The sequence below is a fragment of the Enhydra lutris genome, unplaced genomic scaffold (genome assembly GCF_002288905.1).
Source record: "Enhydra lutris kenyoni isolate GAN:26980312 unplaced genomic scaffold, ASM228890v2 scaffoldscaffold5, whole genome shotgun sequence".
NCBI classification, from domain to species: domain Eukaryota; kingdom Metazoa; phylum Chordata; class Mammalia; order Carnivora; family Mustelidae; genus Enhydra; species Enhydra lutris.
This window is the reverse complement of record NW_019154089.1, coordinates 18,286,207-18,302,992: the sequence shown is the minus strand read 5'-3', so window position 1 is coordinate 18,302,992 and position 16,786 is coordinate 18,286,207. Positions and strand designations below refer to the sequence as shown.

The following is a 16,786-nucleotide window of genomic DNA, read 5'->3' as shown; positions in this document are numbered from 1 at the left end:
TTTAACTTTAAATAAGATTTGGTTTGTGTTTTAGTCATTGCCTAGGAAAACAAAGTGTTAGGTGAATTCTGTGGTTTAAGGCTTTATTGACAGGGAGAATGGGGCATTTTCAAGGAAGGAAAAAATGAAGGAACAGGAAGAGTGAGAGAGTAAGAGAAAACAAATAGAGTCCGTGCTCTCAACTCACATATTCCATTTTTGCAAATCTGTGTACTTGGCTAAAATTTATTTGTAACCCCAAAACCAATACTCATGGTGCTACCGCAGTCATTTTTGGATATGTGCTTGGTGATGAAAAATTTGAGGTGCCTGATACCAGTTCCCCACGTGAGGCTGAACAGATGTTGTCTATACCTTCTTGTTTCAAACTCTCATGCTGTAAATAAGTGTCCTTTTCGTTGTCTGTTTAATGCCCTATATCTCACATTTTTGTGCTTTTTGTTGGTGGTCCCTGATACAGTTCTCTAGTATTCCTAGGCACAAAAAAAGCTGTGAAGTACCTTATAGAGAAAATATATATGTTAGGTAAGCCTTGTTCAGGCACAAATTATCGTGTTGTTGGCCAAGAGTTCGGTGTTAGTGAATCAACAATATATTAAGTAAGATGTCTTTAAAGAGAAACACACATAAAGTTATGTGTTGATTGGCTAATGAAAATATTGTGATCAGAGTTCCGCAGGCACCCTAACCCTGTGTCTCCTCTGGGAATGAAGTGGTTCAGTATTCACTAATTCACTTTGCTTAATGTCTTTAATAGAACATAACCACCATGAATAATGAGAATCAAGTGTATAAGGTAGTATATTACACACCTGGTCGCTCATTATTATAGTTTTCCCTAGAGGCCACATGGAACCACTGTGCTTGAAAACAGTCCATGGTGGTAGCAGGAAGACAGGGGACTATGGGCAAGCCATTTTTCTGTTTGCTTATTTCTGTGTCCCGTTTCTTATTAGTTTCCTTATTTCTGTGTTCCATTTCATATTAAAGTCTACTCCTGGGGTGTTTTAACTTTTTCATACTTCATAACTGCATTGCCTGGCCTATTTGAGGTGCCATTGGAGAAGCCAGAGCTTCTGTTGCTGTTGGTCCTACTGAGTTGGGAGGTAGGGCTGGAGCTGTCATGGACCTCTCTTCTCCCCGGATGAGGATTTACAACTGCAGGAACTATGTACATTTTTACTGGAGCTACAAGGCGAGTAGTTGAGGCCAGGGGTAGGGTGAAAGGTAGTGAATAGGTTGGTGGGTATGTAAACAGGACTAAGCAGATCAAAGTGGGGCATAGAAAAAACATAAATATGTGTTTTAAAATATTGAGATTTTAAATTGAATAAGAATGATTTTATTTATTTATTTGACAGATTTTATTTATTTATCTGACAGACAGAGATCACAAGTAGGCAGAGAGGCAGGCAGAAGGAAAGAGGAGGAAGCAGGCTCCCTGTTGAGCAGAGTTCCCGATGCGGAGCTCTATCCCAGGACCTTGAGATCATGACCTGAGGTGAAGGCAGAGGCTTTAACCCACTGAGCCACCCAGGCGCCCCAATAAGAATGATGTTTTATGTCGAATTTTAAAATATCAATTTCCTATGAAGAAGTTCCAAGTAACTGAATACTGTTGCCTTCTATGTATTGTTATATGATACCTTTCTAACTCCTGGGAGAACGCTACCAAATTGGAAGATTGTGAAGCTTCTGCCAAAAACCTGTACGCTATTTTATCAAGAAAAGGTTAATATTCATAAAAGCTCCCCATATTGTGATCATTTTAATTAAAACATGTTACTTTAAAATATTTAAGTATGCTTCTTTAACTTAGCAAATTGTGCTCAGACCATGCAATTCTAATTAAGTAAAGATAATTTTATAGTCATTTCGGTTTCATTCATCATTACCAGAACGTAAACCTCTTGAGAATTTACCCAGAGACTTTGTTTTATTCATCCTGTATCCTCTCCGTTTGCTCGTGCCAGTAGAGTGGCTGCTTCTGTTCGAGGCTTGTTTCTCTCAGTTATGCCACCCCCCACCTCTCCTTGTTTCTCTGACCTGTTCATCTCCCTGTCATCCCTCATCATTCATTGAAACCTTTGGCAGCTAGCTCAGAGTTTTGCTGTCTCCCCCAAACTCTGCTCTCCTATGGATGACTTCAGTTTCTTTCCCATGAAATCATGTTATTCTACTCTTCTCTATCCATAAGCTTCCAGTGGCTTCCTGTCACACTTGAAACAAATGCCAGGGTCGTTGTCATGGCTCAGAGCTCCCTGCACTTCCTGTGCTACCTGACTTCGTTTCCTACCCTTTCTCATACAGCTCAACCACACTGGCCTCCTTGCTGTTCTTTGAGTGCTACCAGTATGTTCTCACTTTAGGACCTCTGCACTTGTGCTAGGAATGCTTTCCTCTAGATATTTATATAGTACTCCTTCACTTCAGTCAGGGGTGTACCCAGCTGTCTCTTCCTGCCCTGACTTCCCAATGCAAACTAACATCCTTTTCCCAGTTTATTTTTTTCATAGTACTTATTACCTATTGATGTTTATTTGTTCATTCCAGTAGAGTAAGGGAAGGAATAAGCTTTATCTGCTTTGTTCACTGCTATATTTTTATCTCATTTGCCTGACAAAACCTTAACCTTGAAGGAATTCAGAGTTTTCTCTGATTTGTTGAGTGATAATAAAAGAAATTGTACACCACTGTATATAGGTACCATTTGTCAATGAAGATATCATTTTTTACCCCAGCTGAGCCTTCAGCATTGCTCAGTGATTCTCTGTTGTTTTAGTAATTCTTGTCTTCTGACTTCCAAATTATGTTGAACTGTTTCACTTGAAAGTTGTGTTCCACATGTGTCTTCAATTCAGTGGCTAAAATTAAACTCCTCTCTTCCCTTCCCTTCCTTCCCAGCCCTGACTCTCTTCTCCTGTCTCATCACCATCCACTCAGTTGTCTAAGCCTGCATGCCAGGAGTTATCCTTAACTTTTCCTTTTTCCTCTCTCTAACATCTGTGTAGCCTTCATCTCCAAATCCTCTCATTTCCGCCTTCTAGTTAGGCCAGTTAGTCTAGTTGTTTCTATCTCCCCTGCCATTTTAGCTCTTACCACCTTTCACGTGGGTTCATGCTACAGTTTTATATGGATGCCTTGCTTCCTTCCTGGCTTTCTGAAGTACAGATCTCATTATGTCAGTGCTTTGCTCAAACTCTGCAATGCTTTCCATTGCTATTGGGTTTAAAATCAACGTGGCTCATCGGGTTCTATGATCTGGCTCCCGCCTGTCTCATTAGCTTCATCTTCGGACGTTGGTTGTTTTATAGCCACATTTCACTTTTTTCAGCTCTTAAATGAGCCATGCGTTTCCTTCCCTTTTTAGTTAGCTACTTAGCTACACAGGCTTTCCCCTTTCTCTGGACACACTATTTGCCCTGTTCTATCCTAGAATATTATGAATTCTTTACTGATTTCTTTGTATTGTTTATTATAGCACTTGTCATTCTTTATTTTAATTGCTTGTTTTATTTTATGTCTTTTGCTGTACAGACTCTAGCTATCTGAAGGACTAGGAATGTCTATATTTTGTTCACTGTTATACTCTGGACTTGTAATGCACACCTGCCATATAGTAGGCCCTCAGATATTTGTTGACTGAATGAATACTTATTTATTTGGATAGGTAGGGGAGTATAAACAACTGAGTACCCAAAATTCACTTCTTTGAATTTGAAATGGTGTGCTTATATTGGACCAAAATGATTTAATGTTATATTTGTCTTTTTATTCCCTCCGTGCTCTTTACCAAAAGTAATTTAGCATAAAAAGAAAAATAAATGTAGGGCAATAAATGGTAACTGAAAGTGAATATTATATATGCAATACAAGCTTTGGCCTTAATTACTTTTCAAGGTGGCCACAAATCTTTGACGGACACCATAGCAGAGACTACTAGCTGCAGTGTCTCTTCTTCCCTTCTTCTGAAGTAGTAGAATACCTCATTATTTTGCCAGGCATGTGGCCACCTGAATAAAGTCTGGATTTACTAGACTCTCTTGCAGCTAGGTGTGGTTAAGTGATTGTATTCTAGGCAGACAAATGGGAACAGATGTGGTATATGCAAGATGTGTGGACATAATGGGTGGAGCTGGAGTAGCCATTGTCCACCAGAGAGTGATTGTTTGAATGGAGGCAAGTTAACAACAAGATGAAAGGCACCTGAGTCTCTGATTCAGTGGGGAGCACTAGCTCGTTTTGGAGCACTGTCTTGGATATTTGCCTGAGAGAGAAATAAATATCCATATTGTTTAAGCCATGATTACTTGGATGTTAGACTGTGGCAACTGAACTTCCTGTGCAACTACCACCACCTTACACCACTTAGAATGGCCAAAATTAGCAAGACAGGAAACAACATGTGTTGGAGGGGATGTGGAGAAAGGGGAACCCTCTTACACTGTTGGTGGGAATGCAAGTTGGTGCAGCCACTTTGGAGAACAGTGTGGAGATTCCTCAAGAAATTAAAAATGGAGCTTCCCTATGACCCTGCAATCGCACTACTGGGTATTTACCCCAAAGATACAGATGTAGTGAAAAGAAGGGCCATCTGTACCCCAATGTTTATAGCATCAATGGCCACAGTCGCCAAACTGTGGAAAGAACCAAGATGCCCTTCAACGGACGAATGGATAAGGAAGATGTGGTCCATATACACTATGGAGTATTATGCCTCCATCAGAAAGGATGAATACCCAACTTTTGTAGCAACATGGACGGGACTGGAAGAGAGTATCCTGAGTGAAATAAATCAAGCAGAGAGAGTCAATTATCATATGGTTTCACTTATTTGTGGAGCATAACAAATAGCATGGAGGACAAGGGGAGATGGAGAGAGGAGAAGGGAGTTGAGGGAAATTGGAAGGGGAGGTGAACCATGAGAGACTATGGACTCTGAAAAACAATCTGAGGGGTTTGAAGGGGAGAGGGGTGGGAGGTTGGGGGGAATCAGGTGGTGGGTATTGGAGAGGGCACAGATTGCATGCAGCACTGGGTGTAGTACAAAAAATGAATATTGTTAGGCTGAAAATAAATTTTAAAAATTAAAAAAAAATTAAATACAAAAAAAAAAAAAAGGTCTTTGACAAATGGATCCTGTACCCTGCTGGGAATTCTTTCCTGCTTTCCTGCTGGGATGGCATTTCCTCTTAGGCAAATGCAAATCACCAGCTCAACTTGAGTTGTAAAGGCATCCCAACAAAGTGTCTTCTGGTTTCACATCTTCCCGTGATTTTGGAATGTATGTTATAAAAAGGAAAAAAAAAAAGTAAAGGAGAGAGTATGTAGAATCCACAAAGAGCCAGAGTAGGAAAAGGAAAGTCCCACTCAGTAAATAATTAAAAAAAAAAAGAAAAAAAAAAGATATACCTGTTCAAGTCATGTGAAAAATCACCTGGATCTAGGCATAGTTTGATGCGTATATCTATTTATTTAACTAAAAATTACTCCAGCAATCTGCTAATTCAGAAATATCCAGACTAAAAGTCAGCTTTGTCACTCCTCTCAAAATTACAGAACAGACATATCTTCTTAGGAAAAAAAAAAAAAACAACCCAGCAACTTGGCTACAGTAATCTAATTCTTAAATTTGTTCATCAGTAAATTTCCCTTCATAAATTTTAATGGTATTAAGGATATGTGGCAAATGAAAGTTACTTTTAAATAATATAAATATAGGAAATCATAACCATAAAATGGTTTTCAACATACTATTTCATAATACTTTGGCAACAAATTCCAACCTTTTTTTCTTTTTTTTCCCATTATTAAAGATTATTTATTTATTTGAGAGAGAGAGTGCAAGGAGGAGCAGAGGAGGAAGGAGAGGGATAAGCAGATTTCCCTCTGAGTGCACAGCCTGACTCGGGGCTCAGTCCTAGGACCCCAAGATCAGGACCTGAGCCGAAACCAAGAGTTAGATGCTTAATTGACTCAGCCACCCAGGCACCCCATAAGTCCCAACTTTTTTAAGAGAAGTTTATATGCTATAACCTAGACACTCTGTAGAATTCTTTGGAAGTAGGGAAGAGGGCAATAGTTGTATTTCCTTGAAATATGAACTTAATTCAAAATGAGATGCTCAAACTTTGAGATAGTCTTTAATTTACATCCATTAAAAATAATGTTTTGGAAAAATACTAAATAATTTGAAAAAAATTGATCAAGGTATATTTATTGAGACTGATCACTGGAATACAATATAAGGTCTGGTAAAGGAATCTGAATGCATAAATGAACTGAGGGTATATGATAAGGGATATAGTTGAAATGGTGAGCAAAAGATAGACTATATAAGAAGGAAATGGTGTTGAAGCACCTGGCTAAAATGGGGAAAAGGAAAAAATGTTGATCCATATCTCACAAGATGTGTTCAAGATAAGCTCAAATGTATGAGAGACATAAATATCAAAACAAAACAAAACAAACCCCCTCAGATTTAGCGAAGACCTTTTTAGTATGCAAAATCCATTTAAAAAATTGATGAGGGATGCCTGGGTGGCTCAGTCAGTTGAGCATCTGCCTGCCTTCTGCTCAGGTCATGATCTCAGGGTCCTGGGATCAAGTCCTACATTGGCCTCCTTGCTCGGTGGGGAGCCTGCTTCTCCCTCTGTCTCCTCTACCTGTTGCTCCCCCTGCTTGTACTCTCTTTCTTTGACAAATAAATAAATTAAATTTTCAAAAATTAAATAAATAAAAATGTGTTTAAAGGAGTACGTGGGTGGCTCAGTTGGTTAAGTGTTGAACTCTTGGTTTCGATTAAGGTCGTGATATCATGGGGGGTGGGTTTGAGCCCCAAGTCTGGCTTTGCACTTAATGTGGACTCTGCTTGAATATTTTTTCCCTCTGCCAGCCCCCCCCAACTCATGCATTCTCTCTAAAAGAAATAAATAAATCTTTAAAAAATGAATGAAAATTTTGTATAGCAAAAACTTCTCCACAGCATTACAAACACCATAATCAGGGGCGCCTGGGTGGGTCAGTGGATTAAGCCTCTGCCTTTGGCTCAGGTCATGATCTCAGGGTCCTGGGATCGAGCCCCACATCAGGATCTCTGCTCAGTGAGGCGCCTGTTTCCTCCTCTCTCTGCCTGCCTCTATGCCTACTTGTGATCTCTCTGTTGAATAAATAAATAAAATCTTTAAAAAAACCAACAACACCATAATCAGTCAAGAGACAAAACTGAGATAAAATTTTATAGCTGAATCAAAGACAACTCAGTTTTCTAATATATAAAGAATTCATAGAAATCAACAATAAAATGACAGCCCAGTAGGAAGAATTGGCAAAGAATATAGACAAATAGGTCACAAGCAAGGACATATACATGGCTTAAAAACACGGAAAAATTTTAACCTCACATACATGAGAGAAATATAAAATAAAATTGCACTGAGATGCCATTTTTCAGATTTCAGTGAATATTTTAGAGTTTCATATCATCTGAACTATCTGAGTGTATAAAGACACTTATAGACTGGAGATAGAAATATAAATTGTTTCAGTTTCTATGGAGAACAATTTAATAAAAGGATCAACATAAAAACTTATATTCTTTAAACTAGTGGTTTTACTTTTAGAAGTGTATGTTGTAATACACATGTGTAAAATGATGTATACAAGATGGTTAATTGCAGCATTTTTGCAACAGCAAAAATTTTAAGCTGTGCCCATGTGTAGGAGAATGTTTGAAAATATTATAGCATATTCATGTAATATAAACAGTTGCAAGAGAGAATGAGGAAACTCTTGATGGCTGATATGGAAAGATCTATAAGATAAATGGAAAAAGCTAGGGTTGGAACCATAAGTATAATAGTATGTTCCATATGTTTAAAGGAGTTGGGAGGAGAACATACAGTCATATTTGTCTATATTTACATTTAACAAAATCTCTGGAAGGACATAGGAACTATTAATAGCATGTGTATATGTTCCTGTATGCATATGTGGAAGGAAGCATGCAGGTCAGGACTAGACGTAGCTGTCTTTGTGCAGTTAGCAAAAGAAGAAAAAAGTGCTGGTTCTCAGTAACCTCCACTTCTTGGTCCTTAAGAAAGATGATTATAATAAGCTGATTTTGTTAACGTCAGAGACTTGGCAGCCATCCATTGGAAATTTTTAATGAAAATAGGCAATACAAAGATTTCTTTTTTCAAAAACTCTAGACTAAGCTTTTTATTATATTGAGTTAAATTGTTTCTCTAGGAAATTTGACTTAACCTTCAGTTACTTTGTGATTATCTGGTAATAATAGTTGTATACTTATATTAAAAATACTTGATTTTTTGGGACACCTGGGTGGCTCAGTTGGTTGGACGACTGCCTTCAGCTCAGGTCATGATCCCGGAGTCCTGGGATCGAGTCCCGCATCGGGCTCCCAGCTCCACGGGGAGTCTGCTTCTCCCTCTGATCTTCTCCTTGCTCATGCTCTCTCTCACTGCCTCTCTCTCAAATAAATAAATAAAATCTTTAAAAAAAAAATACTTGATTTTATTAAGATCATCTTATAAATTATTCCAGGTAAAATTTTTATTATTCATTGAAAATATGACCCCAAATACGTAATTATATAAAAACCTTAAGGTTGAATGAAAAGGTAAAATACAAAACTACACATTCAATATCATTTTTCTTGTACTGAAATTTTATATCGATGTAGATATTAATTTATATCTGTATATATATTAGATATAATTATAGGTATTTGCTTATATATATGCATAATATATTTATATGTGTATGTCATATGCATTTATACCTAAATTTTTAATGAAATAATAAGTATATCCTTGTAGGTTTCTCTGTATGTATGTGTATGTGTAGGTCTTAGGAAAAAGACTAGAAGGAATTAGGGACTTAGACCCAATTGTATTATCTCTTAGTAGTAGGATTTCAGATGGTTTTTAAAATATTTTCTTTGTAAGCTTTTGTATTTTCCCACATTTAAGTGATTATATATTACACTACATTGATGATACATGTTTTAATGTTGTTTCTCCAAGAATTTTTACTGAAGCCTTTTTTTCTCCTTCATGAAGAGTTTTTCAGCTTATATCCTTAATGGATACCGGATTGCCTCAGTGTTCTAATGAGAAAATAGAGCTTGCAATTCTGTGGTTCTTGGATCAGTTTCGTAAAACGTATGTTGGCGATCAACTTCAAAGAACCTCAAAGGTAGGTTTTTACTAGAGGTTTTTAAAAAACTCTTACTGAAAATGAAGAAAGATGTTCACATATAATAGCTTTAAGCTGAATGATATATTTAGGCAATTTCTAAGAAATTTAATTGATTAATTGAAATCGATTGATTAATTGGCATTGAAGGCAACTTGAGATTAATTTGCTTATTTTACGCCTAGATTTACCATTTTATTTGAAGATTGATTGGCAGAGTTAGTGAATATTTTTTATGTGGGTAGTCATTAAAGAACTACGATTATTTTAAACACTTTAAAAGATTTTGCCTTATATTTATTTCAAAGTTTAAAACAAAAGATTTCCTCTTTTAGTAGTTCTGGGCTTTTTTTGGTCACTTATTTATGTAGTTTCCAGTATATTTTTCGCTCATTACTTGGCATTTTTACATGATAACTGATGAGAATCAGGAGAGCTAGACCTGTCTGTGAGAGGCCACAGTTAAATCACCTTAATGTAGAGGACACTTGTACTATGATGATTGAAAGTTTAGCATCAGCAAATTTCGATGAATTGATCCTAAGGCATAATGAGGGATTATTGAGGGCTAATTTTTGTGAACCCTCACCGGATATTTAGTAGTACTTGTGACACTGAGTAAAATCTATGAGGTTTTCTTCTTCTTCTGAAATAGTAACTCTTTCTAAGCCTTCTCTATAAGAAGTCCTAAGGACAGTCTTATCTCCTTTGGATTTATAGCTTCTATTAGTAATGTTGAAGGATTTCTTACTTGAAATATTTAGAATAAGCTTTTTATATTGAACTGAGTTTTTTCCCCTATGGGAAATTTAGCATAACCTTCAATACATTTATGCTTTTCTGTTCATAATAGTTGTATAATAGTGGGAAAAATTTTTGTTTGGTTTTGTTAATATCATCCTTTAGTTTATTTTGGGTTTATTTTCTTTGCTTTTTAAGAAAGTGATATAGCTTGGTGCTTCCTTTGTCAAATGTATTGTGATATTTTATTGCCATTTCAATAAAACTTTCTTAGAATTTAGTTGCCATTGAATGAGACCATTAGGGAGAAAAAGGAGTAACTAGAAATAAATGTTTTAGTTTGATAGGAGGACAAATTAGAGTCAGACAAAAATTAATTGGTATGACATTTATACAGGGTATCTCTTTTAAAATCCAAGTTGTGTTACTTGAAGGTTGAGAATAAATCAAATTATGATAAATTATCTTATTTTAAATGTACCCAGAGCGTTTGATATTTTGCTTTCACAAAAGTGAATACTCTTTAAACATTAGTAATCCAATATATGTTTGGTCAGGGTCTTAAATCAGAATAGTAAAACATGGAGTAGAAAAGCCTTCATATTAGTTGTGTTTAAAATACTAGGAAAGATATATGTAAAATGACACTAGTTGTTTACATCAATGGGATTTAGGAATTTTTTTCCAGAATTTTTGTTGTTACATTAAAAAAAATAGAAAAAAAATATATGAGAGTTTTAGATGTCAAGAAACAGGTCACAGAAAAAGACACATTTATATATCTTTAACTATGAGGTGATCGTGAAAAAAAGTGAATTATAGAAGGTCGGTTTTTCTTTTTTTTTTTTTTTTTTGGTCGGTTTTTCTTTTTTGAAAGAGCTTACATATTAGGAAAAAATGAGCATATTATAGATTGGGGTTGATTCTTCCATTATAACAACGTTTTTGGTGTATGCATCTAATGCTGTTTTTTCAAAAAGTGTGTAGTCCTACAGTGATTTTATTTCCAAGGCATTCCTACTGCACAGTCCTAAAGGGAAGCCAGAGCTTTCTGCTTTCCCTTTCTCGGGCTTGTCTGCCAATCTGCCTTTTGTAAAGCCTCGAAGAGAGTTTTGGGGGGTCCTTGATATGTGTCCTGGCACTCCTCTAGGAACTCTTCATACTCCTTCTAATCCTTACAGTAATCCTGCAAAGTTGGTATTATTTTGTTTGTTTTGCTTTTTCAAAGTTGGGATTATGGTTCCCATTTTACAAATGAAACAAACCATCTGAGACATTTATAAGTTCTCTACTAGTTTTCTGGCAACCAACCAAGGAAGACCAGATGGAAAATATTTTTTTTTTTGGTGAGTATATTGTCACTTTCCAAACTGTGGCAAAAAAAGGGGAGAGTGTTAGGTAGCTAGTAGGCAAAAAATACTTAGTGTGCACTTATTTTCTTTAATCAGTAACTATACTGAACACTCTTAAGCATTATCTCATTTAATTGAACCATATAAAGCATGACTTACAAAGTTCTTCCCAGTCTTTTTTCTATGTATGTCAGCAGTTTCATGTGTCAGTCCTCCATATTTGTACTGCATACTTTATGTGTACTAAAGTTTTTTCAACTTCAACAGCTTGTGTTCTCTGTCGATTCTGGGCCTTCAGACAAATGTTTCCTCTGCCTAGAACATTATTTCTTTTAAATCAAACTTCCACCTTACTGTCTTACTCTGTTGACTTCTACTTTATCTTTCACATCAGATACCCCATCCTTTAGGATGACCTTCTTAAATTCTGGGAGAATTCCTTTTTCTCTGTGTTCCTCTAACACCCTATTTTAGCACTATTACACTGCATTGTAATTGTTTGTTAGCAAAACATACATTGACTATAATTCGGGTTAGGGCTGTCTCCGCCTTTTTTATTATGACCTCCAAGTGCCTGGCATATTGCTTATATGCTTTCTACTAAATAATGGTTGAATGTATACATTTAGTAGAATTCCATAGGATTTGGGGTCTAGATCTCATACATAATACATTCATGTGATAAAGGGTATGTTCTTGAGTTGGAAAAGGAGATTAGTGAAATTGTTTAGTGAAATTATTTGGCAGTTTTAAATAAGGTATACTGCTAAGCATCCTCAAATTTTTAGATATGCATAATAAGTGCTTCAGGAACCCAGGTGGAATCATTGAGGAAACCTAAGTGATGTATAGAATAGAAGCATGTGCTCTAAATGAGAAAGAAGAGTCGTAAATAGTAGCTGTAGGCATTTATTGAAGAAATAGTCTGTGTCAAAGATTTCACATAGCACTTGACAGGCATCTAATTTAATCTCACAAAGACCTGTGGGCATAGTTGTTTTTATTAACACTCTGCCCACCCCTTTTTACAGATTTGGAACCTGAGGTTTGAAATGGTTAATTAATGTGTTTAAGTGATTGAATCTGGGTTTGAGCCCAGAACACCTGATAAGAGAGCCTGTGATGCTTATCACTTTGCTGTACTGCCTCCTGTTGGATCTTTCACTGCAATATTGAATAGGCCTTCCAATCTCTATAGGTCTGAATCTCCCGAAACCCATCCCTCCTACTTTCCAATTTTGAGGAAGAATGACTGTGAACCCCAAATTTCCACTTTGTTCTTTCTTTTTATATCTGGTCTGTCACCTAATCTTGCAGATTTTAGTTTCTTAGTATCTTTCAGTTTGACTCTTTTCTCAGGCCCTCAGTTTTTATCCTCATTGGTACTTCTTGTCATTTCTCACTGGACTTCAAAAGTTTTCTGACTCTCCTCTTTGTTTCCTTTTTTGCCTTTTCCCCACTTCAGTCCATTTTCCATACTGCCTTGTGGTAATATGGAAAATGAAGGAAAGTAATCTTTCCTTCAGCAGAAACCAGAGAGAATAGTGTAACGAACACTCATATACCCACCATCCAGCTTTGTTAACTCTGAATGCTTTGCTTTTTTTGCTTCAGATCTGTATATTTTTAAATGAAATGTTAGTGGCCTGTTGTTCTGATTCTGTTCTTACTTCTTGCCCGCAAAGTAACCATTATCCTAAATCTAGTGTTATTTTCATGCATGATTTTGTTCTATTCCCACATTTCTATGTAGTTCAAAACAAAACATAGCACTGTTAACTTTATAGAAAATTAGTATGCAGAAACTTGCCATTTTTGATCAACCTTGTTGTTGAGATTTATCCATGGTGATACATATAGACCTAATTTTTTAAAATTATTAAATGGTATTACAGTATATTACTGTGCCATTACACTTATTTTTCTGTTAATTTATGTTAGATTGTTTCCAGTTTTAAAGATTATAGAAAATAGTGCAGTAAACATTCTAATACCTTTTTCCTCATGCGTATGTATGAGTGTCTTGAAGGTGAATCCTGGGAGTGGAATTGCTGGGCTGTAGACTACAATCTTCAGCTTTACAAGATACTATCAAGTTGCCCTCCTAAGTGTTTGAATAGTTTATTCTCCCTCTCCCAGTACAGTATGTGTTGCTGTGTGTTGTCTTAATACTTGCTTCTTTCAGACTTTAAAATTTGCAGAATTTCTCTGCTTGAAATTCTTACTGGTTTCTCATTATGTATAAAATAAGCTCCTTATTATGGTCAGGGTTTTCCTACCTTTGCAGCCTATTCTTTTGACACTGGATTCTACTCTATGACATGCTTTGTGTGTGCCGCACTTCTTTCCCTCTTACCTGTTCCTTCTTATTATCCAGTGAATATTAATAAGTTACTACTGCAAATTAGGACCAGGGATACAATAGCAAATAGGATGGTCCATCTCTCCACTAAGTTTATAATTAAAGAGGAAGATGGACAAAGAAAAAATTACAAAATTTATCCCCACTTCTACAGTGAAATGCTATATAATAAGGAAAGGCAGACTTTTACATAAAGGGTGCTGGGCTTTTGGTTCTATCTATGTAAATATTTGGATTATTACTCCACAGCACACAAAAATTAAATCTAAATTAGTCAATGAATCTTAGTGTGAAAAGCAGGAGATTATCATTTAGGGATAGGAAGGATTTTTTTGTTTAAGGCATAAAAAGCCCAAACTGTAAATGCAAAGGTTGATTAATTCTACCCATATTAAAAATAAAAATTTCTGCAGCTCGAAATACACAGTAAACAAAATAAAAAGACAAACTGGAGACAGGATGAGACCTGATACATGTAACTTAAAGAGAATCAATACCCAGTTATATAAACAATTTCTATCAATCAATAAGAGAAAAATAGCCTAGTAGAAAAATGGGCCAAAGATATGAATAAACAATTTACAAAAGAGGAAATCATAGTCTCTAATCAACATGAAAAAATGTTCATCCTTTCATGGACTTAGGGAAATGCAAATTAAAGCTATAGTGAGATATGATACCATACCTGTTAGCTGGAGACAGTTAAAAAGTCTGATGAAAGCATGTATTTGTGAGGAAGTAAAATAGAAAACACTCCTATACACTCCTAGTGGAATCCAAACCAGTAAAATGTGTTTTTTTTGAAAATAGTTTAGCAATATCTTGAAAAGTTGAAAATACATATATACTTAGACTAGGTGAAAACTGTAAAACATCATTGAAAGAAATGAAATGAGGCTTAAATAAATAGCTGTATACCATATTTGTGAATTGGAAGACTCAGTATTGTTAAGACTTGTTATGTAAAGTGTGATAACAGTGTGTCACCAAATAGAGAATTTTAATAGAGATACAAATTATTAAAGATGGAAAAAAATAGAAATTCTGTAGTTGAAAAGTACAATAATTAAAAATGAAAAATTCACTTGAAGGCCTCAACAGTATATTTAAACTGACAGAATAAAGAATTAACAAGCTTGAGGATAGCATCGTAAGCATCTGCCTTTGGCTCAGATAGTGATCTCTGAGTCCTGAGATGGGCTCCATGCTCAGTGGGGAATCTGCTTGAGAGTCTCTCTCCTTTCCCTCTGCCCCTCCCCCATTCCCTTGCATGCATTCTTTCTCTCTCAAATAAATAAATCTTTAAAAAATAAATAAGGCAATAATGGCTTAAAATTTACCACATTTGTTGGAAAACATTGCACATCAAAGAGTACAACAAAGGTCCACATTAAAAACACATCATAGTAATAATCCTGAAAGAGAAAATGTTGATAGCAGCAAGAGAAAGAATATTCATCACAGTTACCAGAGGGAGGTGGGGGGGGGGATGGGTTAAATTGGTGATGGGGATTAGAGTACATTTGTGATAAGCACTGGGTGATGTATGGAAATGTTGAATAAAAACTTAAAGAAAGGGGTGCCTGGGTGGCATAGTTGTTAAGCATCCGCCTTCAGCTCAGGTCATGATCCCAGGGTCCTGGGATTGAGCCCTGCATTGGGCTCTCTGCTTAGCAGGAAGCCTGCTTCTCCCTCTGTCCTTCCCCACTGCTTGTGTTCCCTCCCTCGCTGTGTCTCTCTCTGTCAAATAAATAAATAAAATCTTAAAAGAAAAAAGAAAACTACTCGTTACATGCAAGGGATACCAATAAGACTAATAGCTGATTAGTCTTTTGAAACAGCAGAGGTCAAAAGACAGTAGATGACATAGTCAAAGTGCTAAACCAGTAACCAAGAATTCTATATCCAGCAAAACTATTTTGGAAAATTAAAGACATTACCAGGCAAACAAAAAACAGAGAATTCATTGCTTTCAAAGCTGCCTTCTAAGACATACTAATAAAAGTACTTTAGGTTAAAAGCAAGTGACCTCAACCTCAGATAAATCCACATGAAAGAACAATGCTCATTATGTATAAAATAAGCTCCTTATTATGGTCAGTGAAGGTAATTAGGCAATTATAAAATATAGTACTTTTTCTCTTAACTGATTTAAAAAGCAATTGGATAAGATAATTACATATTTTATACACATACACTGTATTGATGGCATATAGCATATGTAATATTTAATATATTTGCCAATAACAACATGAAGAAGATCGGTAGTAGCAAAGTTGGGGGCTAAGGAAATGACACAAGATGGCAACTCGAATCCACGAGAACCAATAAAAAAGAACCAGAAATGGTAAATAAGAAAGTTGATGTAACAAACACTTTAGACATATATTTTTGCTCTTTCTCTCAACTTCATTAAAAGATGTAAAATTAAGTGAAGAAATAATTATCATGATTTATTGTTAGATATATAATATATAAAGTAATAAATTTTATCATATAATAACAATAATATTACGAAAAGGGAGAAGAAGGAATAGAGCTATATAGGAATAACATTTCTTTGTCTTTGGAATTAAGTTAGTATAAATCTGAGGTAGATTCTGATAAGATGTGTATGTTGAGTCCTAGGGAAACTACCCAGAAAGTAACTAAAAAATATATAGTTAAAAAATTATTAAAATTAAAGTTACTAAAATATTAACTAGAAAATATTGATTTAATGTAAAAGCAGCACATTTAATGTAAAAGCACTCTCATAGTAAGGCTAAAGGAAAAAAATGACAAAAATGGGGGACATAGATCTAACAATATCAATAATAACATTAAATTTAGACTGGATTATGCAACCCAACCAATAGCAGATATTATTAGATTGGATTTTTAAAAAAATAACGTTACACATGCTATCTACGTATAGAACATACATTTTAAATTCAAGAATACAAATAAGTTGAAAGTAAAAGGATAGCAAAAGATATATCACATAGATAGCAACCATTAAAAAGCTGGAGTGTCTATACTAAGACCAAACAAAGTAGACTTTAAAACAAAAAATGCCACTAAGGATAAACAGGAACATTTTATGATAAAAGGGTCAACCCATAAGGAAGAG

The 16,786-nt window shown here is 35.5% G+C and overlaps 1 protein-coding gene across 1 annotated transcript in view; it reads left to right on the top strand.

Annotated features, from left to right (window-relative positions):
• The window catches only part of LOC111141013 (RAN binding protein 17), a 315,346-nt gene that overhangs the window by 65,051 nt on the left and 233,509 nt on the right, over nt 1-16,786 (top strand). Inside the window, exon 14 of the mRNA XM_022493328.1 lies at nt 9,084-9,219. Within this exon, the coding sequence (XP_022349036.1) occupies nt 9,084-9,219 (136 nt within the window). The remainder of the gene's footprint in view (nt 1-9,083; nt 9,220-16,786) is intronic.